Below are 20751 nucleotides of genomic sequence, written 5' to 3'. Positions count from 1 at the left end.
AAAGGATTCATATAAACTAGAATTTCAGGGGTTCATCAAATTCCTGCCATTTAAATACTTCATTACCTTCTTTGAAGACCTAAAACATGGAATTTTTTTAGACACTTGACCATATTAACACTCATTAAATTTCTTTAATTTCATTAAAGTTATAGTGTGGTCATGGAAAGTGCCCTTTAGTGCTGTGTGTTCCATTCTAGTGAGTTTGTTCTTTCCACATGACCTAATGCTCCGGAAGAGAAAAGAACATCCGACACCCACCATGTTTTCTTTATGATGATTCAGTAGTTTTTGTGTTGGGCTGTTGTGACAGAACGGATTAGTCTTTGGTGGAATCAGCATGATCAGCAGTCTATAATTTAAACCAACCAGCCAAGCATCAAGCGGTTGATTATTTCATCAAGCAGTTGATGCATCGTGTCACATCAGCAGTATTGTCTGAACTCTTTAAAAAAAAAAGAAAAGGGTGATTTTTAGAGAATTATTCCTCACTTGCTTATTGATGTAGAATGAAGGAACAATGGAGACTTTCGACAGGAGTTGAGTTGTGCTTGTGACATATGGCCGCTATGCTTGAGTCGTAACAAAAACTGTCAGCCTCGGCGAAGGTGTGTGGTGTTAATTTAGAGACACGTTCAGAGGGACAGGTTGTGCAGAGCTTTACTGTTCATTTCCACAAAGCCTTTATCTTCACAACCACACAAGTCTTAAATTCCACTGAAATACTAATTACTTCTTTTGAGTGATGGACAGATACAAAATAATGTTACTGTTTGACCAACATAAACCTTTTTTTTTTTTTTTTTGTGCTGACTTGCTCAAAATGACTTCATTTCCAGACGTGGATTTGCTGGCTGTACTAGATATAGAGACACACATCATACCTTCCACCCTATTTACCTTCTGTAACTATCTTAATTATGAATGCACTTAGTGGTCAAAAATAGGAGTTTTTTAAAACAAGCACCAATAGAGTTCTTGATGGTTTGTTCCATTCCTGGACATTGATTTGCTTAATCAAACCAACATCGAGAAACATTTTATGTTTTTAGAGGCTTTTTATGCTTTTTTCCCCTAAAATGTAGCTTGCATAAAATAACAATTTTATAAATGCCACCTAGAAAACAAGCAAACCAACATCTACAAAATTATTTTCAACAAACCATGACTTTTTTTTTTAAGACATAGTTTGCTGAAAATAATTTTCTAGATGTTGGATTGCTTAAAATAATAATTTTCTAGATGTTGGTTTGCTTGTTTTCTTGATGGCGGTTGCCTAAAATCTAAAATTTAATTTTAAACTTTACAATTTTTACTGTGTTTCTATGCTTCTGTAAAGCTTTTAAGATGTCACTCTTGCTACCTTTATCATGTCTAAAAGCAATGTTGCAGCCTACAGCACTGTTTCCTGCAGTGTGAAGCGAGTGGTCCAACGTTCCTACACCACTGCTGACATATCTCAAGTTTCCTACCACATTAAAGCTGTTTCCACCATGTCTGTGAAACAGTGTTCCAAATCTACACACCTAACTACCATGTACTTAAGTATTGTTCCAACCTCACCAGTTTCGACAACGTTATGTCTCCGACTGCAGACCCCAAGGGGCTTTTTTCTTTTTTTTGTTCAACTTGTGCTAGCACTGTCCATGAGACATTTCAAGATTTAGAAGATAGAAGACATATGTGATGCTATATATATCAAATATTATATATATATATAATTACGTATATGTCTTCTAATAATTTTATACGTGTATGTCTTCTAATAATTATATATTATAATTACATTTCAATTAGAAATATAATTATATGTCTATATATATTTGGTCAGCTGAGGTCACAGGTTTTTATTTGACTAGTATAATCTGCAAAAATGTTTAAATCACTTAGTTTTTTTATTTTATTTAGTTCTCGAATAAGCTATTTCACAAGACACAATAATAACTGAATGTACACGAATGAACCAGTTCAAAAGTTTACACACACTTTGCTTTTCCGGCATCTTCTGGAAATTTCTGTATAGACTCATACACAACTTTAAAAACCAACTATATTATATAATCTGTAAACACGATATATTAAGACCCAAGAGGGGTGTGTAAACTTATGAACAGGATGATCAATACAAATTATTATTTTTTTAAAGATCTTATTTAAAAAGGATCAATTTTACTTATTTGATAAAAATCAATTTACATTGATCATCCTGTTCAAAAGTTTACACACCCCCTCAGCAATCACACAGCCGTTGATGGAAATTAAGCAAATCATGTGCAGGGGCTGGAGGTTTATTCTAATGAACTGTGGGCAGTTTAACTGCTAAAATAAGGAGGGACTTATACAGAACTCTCATAAAACAATATAAGAGTTCTTAATCCTGTAGGTAACAGCACACAGTATTAATAATCAGCTTTGTGTAAAGGTTTAAACCAGTTCATTTGTGTGAATTCATTTAGTTGTGTGTCTTGTGGAGTAGAATGCAAGATGCGATCATCAGTTATGTGAAATGATAAACTAAGAACTAGTGAACTAATAAACTGAAGAAGTATATAAAAGATAAAAAATAACCATGGTACTTTTTTATCATCCTTCTTTTTTCAGCTGTGTTTATCTTTTTCTTTTTTTGACCCTTTTCATGCCATCTCCTTCTCTCTCTGACTTTCACCTCATGCTCATTTCCTACATGCACTGCAAACGCTTTTCTTACCTTTGTCACTATTTAGCACCTTATTTATAACTTCATTAGTTTAATAAGAATGGATTCTGTTATCTGTTTTAACTGTTCAAAAGTATGTGTCCTTGTCCTTACTGGTGATTATTGTATTGCTGAAACTTCCCCCAAGGATCAATAAAGTATATTCATAGTCTCTCTCTCTCTCTCTCTCTCTCTCTCTCTCTCTCTCTCTCTCTCTCTCTCTCTCTCTCTCTCTCTCTCTCTCTCTCTCTCTCTCTCTCTCTCTCTCTCTCTCTCTTTATCTCTCTCTGTCTGTCTCTGTCTCTGTCTCTGTCTCTGTCTCTGTCTCTGTCTCTGTCTCTCTCTCTCTCTCTCTCTCTCTCTCTCTCTCTCTCTCTCTCTCTCTGTCTGTCTGTCCATATCTCTCTTGCTCTCCATATCTCTCTTGCCCTCCATATCTCTCTCGCTCTCCATATCTCTCTCTCTCTCTCTCTCTCTCTCTCTCTCTCTCTCTCTCTCTCTCTCTCTCTCTCTTTCTCTCTCTCAAAACCAAACAAAACCCTGCTGAAATAGGTGATGAGAAATGCTCATATTTTAGCTTCACCCTGTGTGCGTGTGTGCGTGTGTGTGTGCGCGCGTGTGTGCATGTGTGTATGTGTGTGTGTGTGTGTGTGTGTGTGTGTGTGTGTGAGAGAGAGAGAGAGAGAGAGAGAGAGAGAGAGAGAGAGAGTGATCTGATTGCTACATAGTGACACAGCAAGAAATTGTTGAAAAGAAAAAGCATCACTGCATCGGAGTGAATCGCACTTTTATAAACATCTCCATCACCTCAAGCCCAAAGCTCCTTTTAAACGGAAATTAATTCCCTTTTTTTCTCAGCCCACCTACAGGAAAGCTAAATCTCTTCCTAAACATTGAATGCATATGATGGTTACAATGCGAGAATCTGTGACCTGGGGCTACTGTCACAGTGCTGTAATTTTACTGTCATGGCTCTTCAATGTGGTTCTGGATGCTGGAGTCGACTCTCGGTTTGATCTATAGAGGAAACGAGCATCTCTGAGCTCGCTCTCACCCCTCCAGCTTACTCTCCATTAATTGAGCCTCTATTTTTATCCCAGCATCGATACTGAACCACTGAGTTGAGTGGGGTTTGCTTTATGGATGTGTCTGTTTCTAATTCAGAAGAGTTTTCTGATAAAGGGAAAAGAACTCCGTCACATTTCTCTTTCAAACCTTGCTAGAGATTTTTAGGCTATTTATTCTTTATTCAATCACTAGACATTTCGAACAGAAGGTTTTTAAACGATCATCTTTAACATAAAAAGAAGTGCGGTGCTTAGACACTTAAATCGAGTGTTTTCTGGCACATCGCAATCTGGTCCATTGTTGCTGAAACACTTAAAGCATGAAAAGATTACATATTTTTATGAGTCAGCAGCTGGAAATTTTGAGTCATAAGAAACAGGGGTCTTGAGCGATGTTGTGTCATTAGAAGTGTGTTCATTTGTCTGCGAAACAATCTGGAGACTTCATACCTTACACTGGACCTGCAAAGCTGAGAGGACGGGCATTCTCTCTCTCTCCTCCTCTCCTTCTTCTCCTCTGTCCATCCCTGCCTCTTTGTGCCCTGCCTTTCCAACAGCATCCCTGTGATCACTATGTTGATCCTCCTCATCCTCCTCATCAGATCTCAGACTTTTTTCGCTCTCCTCAGGTGACTCTTTCTCTTCAGTGGAGTCATCGATGGTGCTTTCGCTCCTCTCCTCTGCCTCAGCACCTTCCTTGCTCTCGGCGAGAGGTGAGCGGACACGGGACAGGGTGTCACGTGCCTCCCCGCACAGCCGGGAGATATTACCCTCAAGGAGGCGCCGCTGCACAATGTTGTGAGGTTGCTGTAAAAGGGAGATAGTAAAGACAAGAAGAGGAAGTGATGTCAAAGACAGATAAAATGTGATAAATACAGGTTATAACAGTCCAGTTTTTGCTAATCAACTTCGAATGAATGCTAATCAACTTCTACGAATATACTTTCCTTTTGCACATGGTCATAAAATCTTCTTAAGAGTCATAAATTGGGGTTAAAATGGATACCACAGCTTAGTCATCATCATCCTTAGTCATAATTTCACCTCTTTATTTCAATTCAGATTATTTTCTACAATTTTATTTGTGTAGTGCTTTTAACAACGTACATGATCTCAAAGCAGCTTTACAGTGATAAGAGTAAAAATTCAGGATAAAAATAAATTTTATCTTTATCCCTAATGTGCTTGTTGCTGTAGTTTTCATTTTGTAAGACGCTTTAGATCGATTAGGTTTTAAAACATATAGAAAAACTGACATAAGGTTCTTTTTTTCTTTTATTGGATTTATTCAGTCAAACTACAAGCTCAAGGTGAAACCTGAAGCTCATTGTCTAGTTAGACTTCCTGTCAGGTCACTGGTAGAAAAAACAGCGTTGTGTCTTTCCGCTTCACTCGACTGCTTATTAAACACAAAACCGGCAGCTGGTCAAGGATGATGCATGCAGACCTTTTTTTTTAGCTCTGAAAAATTCTTTTGACTGCATCAGACAATGCTGTTGATGGTTGGAAAGCATGCCAGCACCACATGCTATAAACTGCAGGACATGCCTCTTTTTTCAACCTACACAGGAGAACAAAAAGTCTCCCCAACGCCATAGCTTTTTCAAGACCCCATTAACCCTGGTTTAATACAACCTGTGTGGTAGTTTCTGTGAGTAGGATGCTTGTTCATATGACTAAAATACAGATATTGAAATACAAATATTTCATTTGAGGTGAGTTATAAACATCCAACATGTTTTTACCATAAATGATATGACCTCTTTAAATGATAGGACCAGTCAAATACCAAATGGATTTTTTTTTAAACATATGTTTACCACATACCACATTTTAACGCTTCCTTGGCTTAGCTGAGACTTATATATACATGTATGTAAATGTGTGCATATGTCTAGATAGATACATCTGTGGATATATAAATACATCTTTTTACAAATTCCTTTTATGCAAAAAAAAACATTTCATGATTACATCCTTTGTCCTGACCAAAGAAGACAAAGAAGACAAAAACGTAGATTTAATGTAATAATGTATGTATGGCAAACAGTATGTAATGTTCACAAGGTACTTTTTTTTTTTTTCAGCATGGAATTTATTTCAGATGTCAAAATCCAAGGTAGTGCTTGAAGACTTGCAAGAAAATAGACAGGGATTTATGAATAAACATGTCAAATATTTCTTTTTCTACCTAGCCTACTTTAAATATTAATATGCAGCGTTTTTACTGTCAGTAAAGCTTTAGTTGAGTTGACAGTCTTATCTGTTCCAGTATTATTGTTCAGTGGTAGCAAACATGTTGTGTTGATCCTGCAAATGGTTCAAACCATTCCGCTTTCCCATCGCTCTGCTCGGTAGCAGTTAAACGCATGAAGAAAGTCACGATACTCTACATACAGAAACCCAACAGTGTCCCGACTGATCTGATAACAGGTTTGTGTTGATAATAATGAATAATGAATAGTTAATAGTTAATAATTCATTATTTAAACTAAATGAAAATGTCCAATAAATGTATTTCCATGCCCTGTGGTACTGCAAGAAATTGCTATTAATTTGGACTTTAGTTTTCATATTAAAAAAAGAACTAAGCGAATTATTATTATTATTATTTCTGTATACATTTCTCTCTGTTCTGCACACAGGATGTAGCATTGCTCCAAGCTGGAAACTGCACAAACACTTCCCATTTTATATACATAACAATGATATACGTTTACAATAAGGAGTGTTACGCAAGGTCTGTGCTTCCTAATGGACACAATACGATTTCACGTAAAAATGTAGGAAATAATCGTTTGGTCAGCGGTGACCGGTGCAGGCCGAGAAATGTCTGTTCTATATCAAGCTGCTTGCTCTGTTTCCTCCTTAGTGCCACCACACTAAGCATGTGTCTGGGTTAACTAAAACAATAAAGACAATAAAGACGTGTATATACAGTGAGGGAAAAAAATATGAGATCCACTGAGAATTTTGTACGTTTGCCCACTGACAAAGAAATGACCAGTCTATATAATTTTAATGGTAGGTTTATTTTAACAATGAGAGACAGAATAACAAAAAAAGATCCGGAAAAACAAGAAGAAAAAGAAGATTTCACCTCGTGGAGTTTCAATGTGCATGAGAGCGGTGAGGAATCAGCCCAGAACTACATGGGAGGATCTTGTCAAGGATCTCAAGAAAGCTGGCCCTTGAAAAAGAAGTCACTGGCCACCACTGTTGTAGTTATGTAGAGTGAGTATCTTTATCCAGATTATATTGCTGCACTATGAGGTATTATTACATGTTTCTGTTGATTTTTCTACATGCTTTCTGCCTTTTATTTATTTGCCTCACAGGAGCAATATTGCAAAAGTGGCCTCATGTGGTGCCCTCCAGCATTGGTGCAGCCAAAATGACTTATGTGGAGTATAATTTGATTGTGTCAAATTAATTGAGTTAAAAATTGTGTTTCCATCGCAATTTTGTTTGTCATTGACTAAAATCATATATGATCAGTATATTGTGAAACTGACTGAAATCATGTGTAATGCTTGTATGTAGATATATAGTAATATTAGTGCTGTAATATGAGGAATTAGGTGAAAACCTATAAAGCTTGAAGAGCAGGCACACACATTTTCCTATTCAACACCTATAAAATCTGTATAGTAAACAAATTACACAAAAAATTTGACTATAATGTGATCCACTATAAGATCTTTAAATGTTTTGTATATGAATATCAGTTATTTCCTATATTTTCTACTATAACATACACCATTGCATACTGTTATCATATAGAACTCATAATATTTCTTACAATATTTATATATGACCCAAAAGTCCCTTACAAGTTTTGTGTGTGCTTTTTAGTATGAAAGTGGCCATAATCGGTCTGGTTTTGTATAGGATATATACTGGACTTACATGAAACAATGAAGGTTCCTCTGGCCGATTTAAGGAAGAAAGATATATGTTTGTTGTATATGAACCATATAGTTATTTTTCATTTGGGGTGTCCATACTTATCAAGAAAACAATTGGTAACACACTATGCCATGAGGGACTGAAATCCTGCAGATTTGGGAAGGTCTCCTTGCTCAAGAAAGCACATGTACAGGCCCATCTCAAGTTCAATGAATTAAATGATCTAATTGATTCAGAGGAGAACTTGGTGAAAGTGTTGTGGTCAGATGAGACCAAATTCAAGCTCTCTGGCACCAACCCAACTCGCTGTGTTTGGAGGAGGAGGAATGCTGCCTATGGCCCCAAGAACACCAACCCCACCAACATAGAGGTGGAAACATTATGCTTTGGGGGTGTTTGTCTGCTAAGGGGACAGGACAACTTCACCGCATCAAAGGGACGGGGCCATGTACCGTCAAATATTGTGTGAGAACACCTTCCCTCAGCTAGGGCATTGAAAATGGATCGTGGATGTGTTTTCCAGTATGACAATGACCCAAAACACATGGCAAAGGCAACAAAGGAGTGGCTCAAGAAGAAGCATATCAAGGTCCTGGACTGTCCTAGCTAGTCTCCAGACCTTAATCCCATAGAAAATCTGTAGAGAGAGCTGAAGGTTCGAGTTGCCAAACATCAGCCTCAAAACCTTAATGACTTGGAGAGGATCTGCAAAGAGGAGTGGGACAAAATCCCTCCTGAGATTTGTGAAAACCTGGTGGCCAACTACAAGAAACATCTGACCTCTGATTGCCAAAAATGGCTTTGCCAACATGTATTAAGTCACATTTTGTAAAGGGGTCAAATACTTTTTCTTAAAATGAATTCGTCTGGATTTTTTTGTTGTTATTCTGTCTCTCACTGTAAAAAATAACCCTACCATTAAAATGATAGACTAATCATTACTTTGTCAGCTGTCAAACATAGAAATGCTAGTTTTTAAAACTGTAAGACTTGGGAGATGAGTCTAATAATAAAACCTCACATCATATAGCACTAAACACAACCACTTCGGTCTACATATTATTTTATTTTATATATCTTCAGTTGGATTTCTTGTTACAGGACATTTTACACCATCAATCAGAATTACACTGCCTCTGTCACATCAAACCACAGGAGACACGTTCCAAATCCGGGAAATCAGACAGAAACGCATTACAGAAATCTAATTTGCCCTCTGTTGTAATAAAACGACCTTCAAAAGCATCATGACATGCAGCCTCATGGAGGAAGGGTCAGAGACATTAAACACATACTATATGCCTATGTCCTTAAATACAGAGATTATCCGTAAGCAATGGATTGAACACCGTATCACTGAATTCAGGTGGAAAAAAAAATAGAAAAGTCAATTGTTTTGCTAATATCCTACATAGCTACAATTTGCTATTTAAATGCTGCAAATACATTTACATAACAAGGCAATAAATATCTGGTCATTGTTATTTATTGTTAATTTGATTTAAATAATGTTTAATGTTTGTAATATAGTGCAGAATTTCACCTATAATTGAAGGTATTTACATCCAACTACTATTTAAAGGATCAAATTAGATAGTTAGGCACAAATTAGCAGTAATTAGATAACTGGATGCTCAAATAATTCATGTGCAGTCTTTTGGGGACAAATAACCAAACAGGTCAAGAGCTGATTAAGTGTAAATTTTGTGTTTTGGAAACTCTCACTCAAACACTCATGCTGTTATAAGCAATGATCTATAAGCAGGTCTTTTTGAAACTACTGAAAATGTCAATCTACATCAACCCTCCAATTCTCAGACATGCTTCTGACAGACGTTGCTTCACCCAATATCATCCATAGTGCACATATACCGTATGGTATATCAGGCTAATATTGTGTAGCTCCTTTTGTTCCACCAAAATAGCTCTGACTCTTCAAGGCATGGACTGCACAAGATGATGTGTTGTGGCATTTGGCAACAAGACATTCGCAGCAGATCCTTTAAATCCTATATGTTGTGCCTCCATGATTTAGACTTGTTTGTCCAGCTGCTTGATCAGACTGAGATCTGGGGAATTTGGAATCCGTCAACACGTTCAACTTTTGTCATTTTTCACAAACCATTCCTGAAAAATGATAACAGTGTGGCAGGGAACACTGTCCTGCTGAAAGAGGACGCTGTCATTAGGGAACACCATTGGGCTGAAGGGTTGTAGTTGGTCTACAACAATGTTTAAGTTAGTGGTACGAAGGTAGGACCCAAGTTTTCCCAGCAAAATATCACGCTGATTCATGATTCATCAGAACAGGCCTCCCTTTTCCATTGCTCCATGGCCCAGTTTGATGCTCACATACCCACTGTAGAAGCTTTCAGTGGTGATCATACAGTAGGTTAGCATGGGCTCTCTGACCAGTCTGTTGCTACTAGCAATCCTTGCTACTATAGTGCTTCTGTGAAACCGGACCAGACGGATTAGCCTTTGACTCCAACGTATATCAGTCAGCCTTGTGCCCCTCTGATCCTTTTCTCCGGTTCACTAGTTGCCCTTCTTTGGAGTACTAATATTCTGTACTAACCACTACATACTAGGAACATCCCACAACACCTGTTGTTTTGGAGATGTTCTGACCAAGTCTTATAGACATCCCATTATTTTTCCTTGTCAAAGTCACTCAGATCCTTACACTTGCTCATTGCTCCTCTTTCCAACACATCAACGTCCCAATGCTTTAACTGCCCAATATATCCATGTGCCATTGTAACAAACTCACTTCATGTGAATCACTTCGCTTGTCAATGGTTTTAATTGGTTGATCTGTGTTTATCAAGAAGAGGAGACAGAATAAAGGTGAAGGTTAATGCTCTGTAAACATTTCATGCCCATTCATATGAAAGTGTGATTCTCAGTGTTGTAGTATAACTGTGTATGTGTGTTTGGAAAGATAAATTAAATCTCACAAGCCCAGGTATAACCATGTACAATAGTAAAACGTTGGTAACAATTGTGCCTGGATGGACAATCTGTGACTTTTCCTATTCATTGTATTAATACACAATGCAGCAAGAAAGCCTTCATCACTTACATCATCTTTATTCTATTGCCTGGCTGCTGAAACTCTTTTTAATAATAATCATCCTGATTCCACTGCTGATATTTAATTATTTAATAGCAGGATACAGGAGGTATGGACATTGTTATGTTGTTGTTTTTTTATATTCAAAAGGTTTTCTGTTGATATAAAAAAAATAATAAGTTCAGGCCATGTGCACATTGTAACTTCTTAGTACTACTACAGTGATCCCTCGTTTATCGCGGTTAATGGGGACCGGACACCCACACGATAGGTGAAAATCCACGAAGTAGGATTGGCCCTAAGTTTGACCTTTTCACTGATGGTCATCATCTTCCTCTTCCTCTTGGGCTCACTAGAGGAATCTTTTGCAGGGGCACGGCGCTTAGGAGGCATTGTAAGGGCTTATCGAAAAGTTAATTTCGAACACAATACATGAGACACAGTTGACAGCGTGAACAAGAGTGGTGAGATACAACAAGGGAAGAAGCTGGGAGAGGATGCGATGATGCGCAGCCAATCAGCTCAGATCTCGCGCCGGGAACCAATCATGTGCCTTGTCTGAGTGTCCGTGGGTATGTACAAAGACTCTGAGAGAGTTTCTCTCTTTGTCTGGCATCCTGGGAAACCGTTTTTATTTTTATTTTTCAATCAATATTTTTGAAAAATCAGCGATGCACCAAGGCCGCGAAACCAGAACCACGAAACTTGAACCACGAAACTTGGACCGCGAAGTGGCGAGGGATTACTGTATTTCTAAAACTAAAGTTGTTTCTCTTCATTTAGTCTAACTATAAAGATATTAAAATCAACCGTTTCCTATCATATACATGATTGTTAAACCTGTACTTGGTTCTTATTACGGTTTTTATTTTTAGTATTTATTTCCAGAAAGAATCAAAATTATTTGCCAAAGTAATAATATTAGGTTATATTTATATTTTGGTTTATTGTCATGTTTTAATTAGAAATACTAAATAAGTCATGTTTTACAGTGTGGTATTTTGTTGCAACCTAAATAAGAGCAAATGTAAACACAAATTTCTGGAACTTCTTTTTCTTTTTACACATGTGCTCAGATTAATTAAGACACTTATGACCTATAAGTAAATGTGTCATTACTTCTGACATGCAAAGAGGAACTACGCAGATGATAAAGATAAAAAGAAAAGCGAGCGGCTGTCTGGATCTATCAACATAAATACAGATAAATACACTCCTGAGACAGGGGCCTGTGGAAGATAAAACAGGCATGTAACACTCTTGTAAAAGTCTATAGGGTTTAATAAGGAAGGCTTAGATCAGGCAGTTTTGTTTTAAAGAGTGGATCTGGAATCAAATCCAAACAAAGCATTTTTGAGAACATTACAAATTATACTGGTGAGACAAATGCTTCTGGGGGTGGGGGTGGGGGTGGGGGATGTGGTAGCCTAGTGGTGAAGGTGTTGGGATACCAATCGGAAGGTTGTGAGTTCAATTCTTACGTCCACCAAGCTACCACTGCTGGGCCCCTGAGCAAAGCCCTTAACCCTCAATTGCTCAGTTGTATAAAAATGAGATAAAATGTGAGTTGCTCAGGATAAGGGCATCTGCTAAGTGCTGTAAATGTTCTGTGTGAGCTGTTCTTTAATTCATGTTACACATACGTGATTTTTAGAGCTGCAGGAGCTGATATTAGCTCAAATTTCTGTGTGTGTGTGTGTGTGTGTGTGTGTGTGTGTGTGTGTGTGTTCTCCCTAATGACTGTCCAGCACTTGCTCTGTGAACCTGCAGACTAATAACTAATTAAGACTGTAGCTGTCTCTCTCTCTCTCGCCCATGTGACCCTGATAATGCCTTCTCTCCCCTCCTGATCTCTCCAGCACAGTGGCAGACTTCCTGTGACACACAGCATGCTAAACCAGCTGCTCTCTCCCTCTCACTGTCACATCTTCATCCGTCTCAATTTTGTTGCTCCTTCAGTGTTTCGTTCCTTCTCTCCGTTTTCCCATATGACAGATCGACATCTCACACTTCTCAAAACGATACGACTGAAAGCGTGCAGTTAGAGATTAAAATTGTATGCATTATTATATTTCATCAACGTAGCCTTTTGGAATGATCCTTAGTTCACCAGCTAGCACTGCTGGGTCCCTGAGCAAGGCCCCTAACCCTCAGTTGTATTAAAAAAAAAGAAGTATGTCGCTCTGGATAAGGGTGTCTGCTAATGGCGTAATTTAAATGAACAATAAATGAGTTGCAGGTAAAACATCCAAGATGGCACTGGTGAGTTTGGCTGCTGTCACTACTGCTTCAGCTGCAAGTTACTATACTATACTCCACTCAATATATATAATCATATTCATATCACATCAGTCATTATGTGTTACTAAGCCGTACTATCCGTGATTGTGTATGTGATTGGGAATTTGAGATTTGAGGAAATCTGGCTGATTGACTCGTCCAACCTTATTATGCTTATTAATGTAGTCACATTTTTCTACTTTAAGCTTGCTAATTTTGTCCTTATCCCTTGTCAAAAGATTCCAAACAGATATTCCAGTCATATCTGGGGAACCATTTCTACGCTGCAGGAGGACTTCAACGAGATTCATTTACAACGCTGGAATTTGCCAGACGCCTTCATCCAGAACGACTTACAGAAGTGCTTTTGAAGCCTCTATCTATGAACACGTTGATATTAGCTCTCTAGGCCACAGACTAAGAATACCATCAGCCTAAAAGTCTACTGGGAGGAAATACAGCAAGAAGAGCACACAGACAAGGTTCCAACTGAGTCAAATAGAGAAGATAAAGTCAGAATGCTACCTCATGTGTAGAAATTAAATTCAATATAGAACTTAAAATAATGTCATCACCAGCATTTATACTGAAAAAAATTGTAAACACAACACTTTTGTTTTTGCCCCCATTTTTCATGAGCCAAACTCAATGATCTAAGACTTTTTCTACTGTGTGTACACAAAAGGCCTATTTCTCTTAAATATTGTTGACAAATCTGTCTAAATCTGTGTTAGTCACAATAAAAGGCCACACTCTAATGCACATTTCTATTGTATTGGGGGTCCGAAAACCAGTCAGTATCTGGTGTGACCACCATTTGCCTCACGCGGTGCAACACATCTCCTTCACATACTGTAGAGTTGATCTGATCAGGTTGTTGATTGTGGCCTGTGGAATGTTGGTCCACTCCTCTTCAATGGCTGTGCGAAGTTGCTGGATATTGGCAGGAACTGGAACACGCGGTTGTATACACCGATCCAGAGCGTCCCAAACATGCTCAGTGGGTGACATTGTTCTGTGAGTATGCTGGCCATGCAAAAACTGGGATGTTTTCAGCGTCAAGGAATTGTGTACAGATCCTTGCATCATGGGCCCTTGCATTATCATGCTGCAACATGAGGTGATGTTCGTGGATGAATGGCACAACAATGGGCCTCACGAGCTCGTCACGGTATCTCTGTGCATTCAGAATGCCATCAATAAAATGCACCTGTGTTTGTTGTCCGTAACATACGCCTTCCCACACCATAACCCCACAGCCACCATGAGCCACTCGATCCACAACGTTGACATCAGCAAATCGCTCACCCACATGATGCCATACACATTCTGCCCTGTACAGTTAAAGCCGGGATTCATCCGTTAAGAGAACACCTCTCCAAAGTGCCAGATGCTATCAAATGTGAGCATTTGCCCACTCATGTCAGTTACAATGACAAACTGCAGTCAGGTCGAGATCCCGATATGGACAACGAGCATGCAGATGAGGTACCCTGAAAAGGTGTCCGACAGTTTGTGCAGAAATTCTTTGGTTATGCAAACTGTTTGTTGCAGCAGCTGTCCGGTTGGCTGGTCTCAGAAGAGCTTGGAGGTGAAGGTGGTCTGGATGCGGAGGTCCTGGGCTGGTGTGGGTACACGTGGTCTGCGGTTGTGAGGCCAAATTCTCTGAAATGCCTTTGGAGACTGCTTATTGTAGAGAAATGAACATTCAATTCACAGGCAACAGCTCTGGTGGACATTCCTGCAGTCAGCTTGCCAATTTCACACTCTATCAAAACTTGGGACATCTGTGGCATTGTGCTGTGTGATAAAAACTGCACATTTTAGAGTGGCCTTTTATCGTGGCCAGCCCAAAGCACACGTGTGCAGTAATCCTGCTGTCTAATCAGCATCTTGATATGCCACACGTGTGAGGTGGATGGATTATCTTGGCAAAGGAGAAGTGCTCACTAACACAGATTTACATAGATTTGTGAACAATATTTGAGATAAATAGGCCTTTTGTGTATATAGAAAAAGTCTTAGATTTTTGAATTCAGCTCATGAAAAATGGGGGCAAAAACAAAAGTGTTGTATTTATAATTTTGTTCAGTATAGGTTTCTATTCAGGTCAATATACTGTAGCAATTCAACCTGATACTCCTAAGACTCCTAAAGGTGTATATGTACTGTATATATATTTATTAGGGCTGATAAGCGATTAAAATTTTTAATCTAATTAATTACATGATGTGGCGATTAATCAATATTAATTAATAGCCAATTAATTAATAAATATTAGTTGAGAATTTCCCCCAAAATGTCATTTAAAATGATTGGGTTTGAGGAAGATTGAACCAATATAACAAAAAGCAGTATTTTTTTATTTAACACAATAAGCCTATCACTTGGCCATAACACCGCTACAATGGCCATAACATCGCAATTTGAAAAGCATCCATTAACCCCTTGTCTTCCACAATATCAACAGTCCATTGCAATCCATTTAGATATTACATTTGTTAGTGTTTCTGAGGACGATTTACTTAATTTGCGGCGGTTTTCAGTCAACCCCCTGCAGCATCATGCTAGAACTACTTCGATGGTATGCAAATTCCTTATTGCAGAGAACGCAAAGGACTTTGGTTTTATCAGTGGCTCCATTGGAAAGAGTTTTGAATTTAAATTTGCCGTTCAGAAAGCCAGGCAGATCTGTGTCATTTGGCATCATGCTTGACTAACTCGTCACTACAGCTTATTGCAAGATGTGTAGTTGTTGGTACAGGTGTGGGGAAGGGCGGGGCGCGTTAAATGCCTTATTAACGCGTTATTTTTTCTCATAATTAATTCATCTAATTAACGCGTTAAATTACCAGCCCTAAATTTTATTTATTTATTTATTTATTTACAAAACAATTAGTACTTTTTTTTTACTATATCTTTCATTTTGATTGAACTCACAGCAACATAGACATCATACAGAGAATACGGACTTATACTGCACACTGATCAACATGCAGAAACATCATAAACAACATGGAAGGCAGCAGCAAAAAGAGTAGTGCTGATGTTTTCCCCAGAGGCCAAGAGAATGGAGTGTGCTCCTGTTTTTTTGTGTGTCCATGTTCAGCATTGAATGTCTTTGTCAAGTCTCACAAGACATTCAGAGAATTTGTAGTTTTTCATGAGTATTTCTGGTTTTCCCTAGACTATTAAGGGCAATACATTCCATAAAAGAAACGTTCCATTTGTATGTGATTCCAGAGTACTGGTAAAAAAAAAAACGTTTCTGCCATACTGTATATTAAATAGAAAATACTCTAATAAGATTTTCACACTTCCAAAGCCCCCTAAACATTTTAAAAACTTTCCAATAACGAGATATTTTTTCTCTGAGTGAAATAGATATAGAGTTCCAATAAGATCATAAAGATCCTACAGAAAACACCGGAATCCAACAGGATTTTTTCTTTACAACATTAATCCAAGAAGGATTGGACTGATCTATTTCAATCAAATAAATACTAGCGTTATTTTCTCTTTTCACACAGGTGATTTAGCAGCTTGTCTCTTCTGAGATCAGCGAAATGTGCTGAGACAGAAAGTGAGAGATAATAATAATCTACATAAACGGCAAAATATTACATCCCAGCAAGTGAAAATATCCAGAACGTGGTCAAATTGATCAGTTTATTATGTGATGCTTTGACTCATATCAAAATGACAATTTTTTTTCTTTCTAGAAATAAATGCTTAAAATGAGCAGAACATGACTAGCTCAAAATGATTACTCGTCCTCTTCTACTTTCGGCTTTTAATCTGTTTCCACCTAACTCCATCCTCGTACCAAAATTATTATTATTATTATTATTATTATTATTATTATTATTATTTTGCTTACATAAGATGTACGTGGAGGCCTTTTTTGACCTAAATGACTGGAATTTACAGAGGGTTTCCCACATCTGAGGTGCAGTGAGTGCAGAATTTAGGTCAGAAAACAAAAGTTTATTTTCTTGTAAGTAAAGAGCTGCAATATTCCATTTAGTGAAACATCAGACGGTTTCTAATACTCCTTAGACACACAAACACACAATCGCTCACTCACACACACACACACACACACACACACACACACACACACACACACACACACACACACACACACACACACACACACACACACACACACACTCGCTCTCACACACAAACACACACACAAACACACAATCGCTCACACACACACTCACTCACACACACACACACACACACATTTGTTGCCAGCAGATAATTTTGATTCTAACAAAAAAAAAGAACATTCAAAGCTTGAAATTTGTAACAAACACCTAGCAAATGGTTTAATATACTATTATATTGGTTTATTTCAATCATATAATTCCTATTTTCAAGTTTTCAAGTTTGTTACAAATAGCAGAGAAATATAACTGTATGTAAGATATTTCCTCATCATTTGTTCTCTCTCTGTTTCACACAAGATCAGGAGATCTGTTCGCACCACCCCTGCAGCTGTAGCTCCCTGAGAGCCGAAGCCAGATCTAAATGATGCTTATTATATCCAGTCTGACACCAACACTAGAGGTTCAACGATGTCCAGTCACAGATTTTCTCAATTCATTTCCTCTCGCTAACTCTCCTATACTGTCTTTCATGACAAAGATGGCAGATATTCTCGACGTCTGTGTCTGTTTTCTGACTTGACGGTTTGACTTGCCTTTGTTGGGAAACTGGTATCATGTCTACTTGCTTTTAGAGGAGATTTTATTTTAGACAGTGTTGAAGGTATCTAGATTGAGATTTTCATTATTGGGTAGAAAATGAGTGGCAAGGAGTTTATCTAACAGTGTTTAAATATTTGGTTGGCCAATTATACTTTGGTATATATCTTTACTGCTTTATTCCCATCTGTATGTGTTTCTGAGGGAAAAGTCATGGTGAAGTCAGATTCGTTTTTAAAGCTTGTTCTGTTTAAGTAGAAAGGGATTTTACTACTAGTGTATGCTCTGATAACGGGTTTGTGCGGCGACTTTGACTTCTCTGAGAAAGTTTAAGTTTAGGTTTGTATTCCTAAACCAAAAAGCTTACTGTACCACTGCAAAGTGATGAGCTATTAGTGTACTTATTGTAAGAACCTCCTCGTAACCTGCCATGGACTATGTACAAACCCAGTGAAGATGCTTCCATCTGTGCTTATTTTTTATCAAAAGTGTGCCTTTCTGTGTGTGTAAAGGTGCAGCAAAGCATCCCATGTGGGCAAGGGTGAGGGATGAGTCCTGAGAGACGAGTGTGTTGGGTTTGTCACCAGTTCTGCTGCCAGATTTAATCTCAGCGCTCTGCAATATGACTGAAAGTGATGGATCTCTTCTTCTACTATACAGGGAGACTCTGTTGGTGGTACAGTACATAAGGGGTACACAGAAGGATGTTCTTCTCTGTTGGCATGACTGTGCTATAAATTTCTAGCCATATAATTTGTTAATTTTAATGTTTTGATAGAGTGGGCAATATCTGACTTATGATTTATAGATTATGCCCCCTGAGGCTTCTCCCTGGGTCACGCCAGACAGTTCAATGGACGGGATGATTAGTTCTCTGAAGCCTGTAGGACAACGAGTAGTTCTACAGTATATCCTATTCTCCGTGTCTCCTGTAGGATGATGTCTGAGTTTTTGATTTCTGAAATAAATTGGTGTTTCTGTGTGCTAGTCCAGAGGCAGATCTCAGTCCTTGAATATTCCATGATAAGATAAGTAGCATGTTTTGTCATAGGAGTAGGTAGGCGTGAGCAGATTGGGGATCCTGCTCAAAGTCTGGGTATAGCTGAGCCTGCCAGGGACCTGCTGCATGTGCTGGGTGCAGGGTGTAGGCAGGAGAGGCTGTGTTCTTGTTTAATGACTGGGTTTTGTGTGAAGGGGTGACTGCAGGCTTGGATGGGAAGCTGGAAGAAGACGCTGTGGTTCTGAGGGAATCTTTGGTAGTTAGGTTTGTCATTGTTTTGATCTGGGTCTTTCTGTAACTCCGGCGTTTAGAGAAGAGCTTCTTATCATCAATAAACTACCCACTTAATTGGGACATGGTTTTGGTGAGTCTTCTGTGAATAGTGAAGTGTGGTCTGTTGAAGGGTTTGATGGAGCTGGCTGGGCTATGACTCTGTGGTGTGGGAGCTGCAGTTAAGAGTAGGAGGTAGTAGTAATGCTCTAATGGTTCTACGGTTGAGTTGGGTCCCTTTTACCTCTATTTGTTCTCTCGTCTCATTCCTCAGGGCAAGCTGAGCCCAATGCCTCTCTGTCTGAAGTGATAGCTGTGTTTCCAGTAATACCAGCTGAGTCTTTAGCCTCTCTTATAGGAGTCCCCTCACTTCAACCTGTAGTCCAGAAAGTTCTCCCCTGAGGTTGATGGTCTCTCTTTGCTTGACTGAAGGGCTGTTGATGGGCTGGTCTTTGCTTTGGGTTTGATTTAGAGAGATTTCTTTCTAACACTGTTTACAGTCTCTCTAAACTGTACCTTTCCCTCATGTCAGTGCAATAACAGTATTTATTGTTTTATTGAGCGATTTATTTTGTTTGGGGTTAGAGGATCTTTCTGCTTGCTTTAGGTGCTCGACTGAGGAGAAGATGGAGGGTAGTACACTTCTGACCACTCTGAAAGGCATTGTGTCTTCCTCATTACTCCTTTTCTAACTCTCACCACTCTCTCTCTAACTCTCCTCATCATGGCAGATTTTCCCCCCATGATCACTGTGCATATCTCTGAGCGCCAGGCCAGTGATTCCAGAAAGACGGATGAAGAGACTGAAAGCCATGTAGAGAATTAAAGTTTGAGAGTGCAAGTGCAGTGCCTTAGGGATAGACAGCAGAACAACAAATCTGCCTGTTATATAACAGGGAGCTGCTTCACGTGACTCACTGTGTTAATGGAAGCAGAACAGAGTGCATGTGAAGCCTGTGTGCATGGAATACATCACCATTTATACTCTACCTGCTTTGTGAGCAATCTACAGCTTTTATCATTAGTGTGTGTGATGTGTGAGTCTGGAAATAACTGCTTATCGAAAATCACAAACGCGTCTGAACAATCTGACTCCATATTGGTTTCATGTATTTATTCTTTTTAGTAGTAGTAGTAGTAATAGGCCTTTGTAATGTGTTTGGGTTGACGTTGGCATTTGGGGGGAAAAACGGTAGGATTAACATAAGGACAGATCATGAAATTGCATAGTAATGTGTTTGTAAACACAGTGATGGTGTGTGTGTGTGTGTGTGTGTGTGTGTGTGTGTGTGTGTGTGTGTGTGTGTGTGTGTGTGTGTGTGTGTGTGTGTGTGTGAGAGAGAGAGAGAGAGAGACAGAGAGAGAGAGAGAGAGAGAGAGAGAGAGAGAGAGAGAGAGAGAGAGAGAGAGAGAGAGAGAGAGAGAGAGAGAGAGAGAGAGAGAGAGGCAGCGGCTAGCTTACTTTAAAAGAGGGAAAGCTTCCCTGCTGTGCTGATATAAATACACGCACACACACACACACTCACATTCACACACACACACACACACACACACACACACACACACACACACACACACACACACACACACACACACACACACACACACACACACACACACACACACACAGTGCTCTGGCAGCTCTCAGGGTGCTAGACACACACATACACTTGGTATAGAGGTTACTTGGAATGTGATTCTGGGTTTTGGCCATCTACTTAAAACTGTGGTGATAGATC

The 20751-nt window shown here is 38.8% G+C and overlaps 1 protein-coding gene across 1 annotated transcript in view; it reads right to left on the bottom strand.

The window, feature by feature from the left end:
• nrip2 (nuclear receptor interacting protein 2) overlaps window positions 1–20751 on the bottom strand; it is a 29550-nt gene that overhangs the window by 6521 nt on the left and 2278 nt on the right. The window contains exon 2 of the mRNA XM_027164032.2: window positions 4213–4569. Coding sequence (XP_027019833.1) covers window positions 4213–4569 — 357 coding nt within the window. The remainder of the gene's footprint in view (window positions 1–4212; window positions 4570–20751) is intronic.

This window comes from Tachysurus fulvidraco, chromosome 10, assembly GCF_022655615.1.
Source record: "Tachysurus fulvidraco isolate hzauxx_2018 chromosome 10, HZAU_PFXX_2.0, whole genome shotgun sequence".
In the NCBI taxonomy this organism is placed as follows: Eukaryota; Metazoa; Chordata; class Actinopteri; order Siluriformes; family Bagridae; genus Tachysurus; species Tachysurus fulvidraco.
This window is presented reverse-complemented; position numbering and strand designations above follow the sequence as displayed.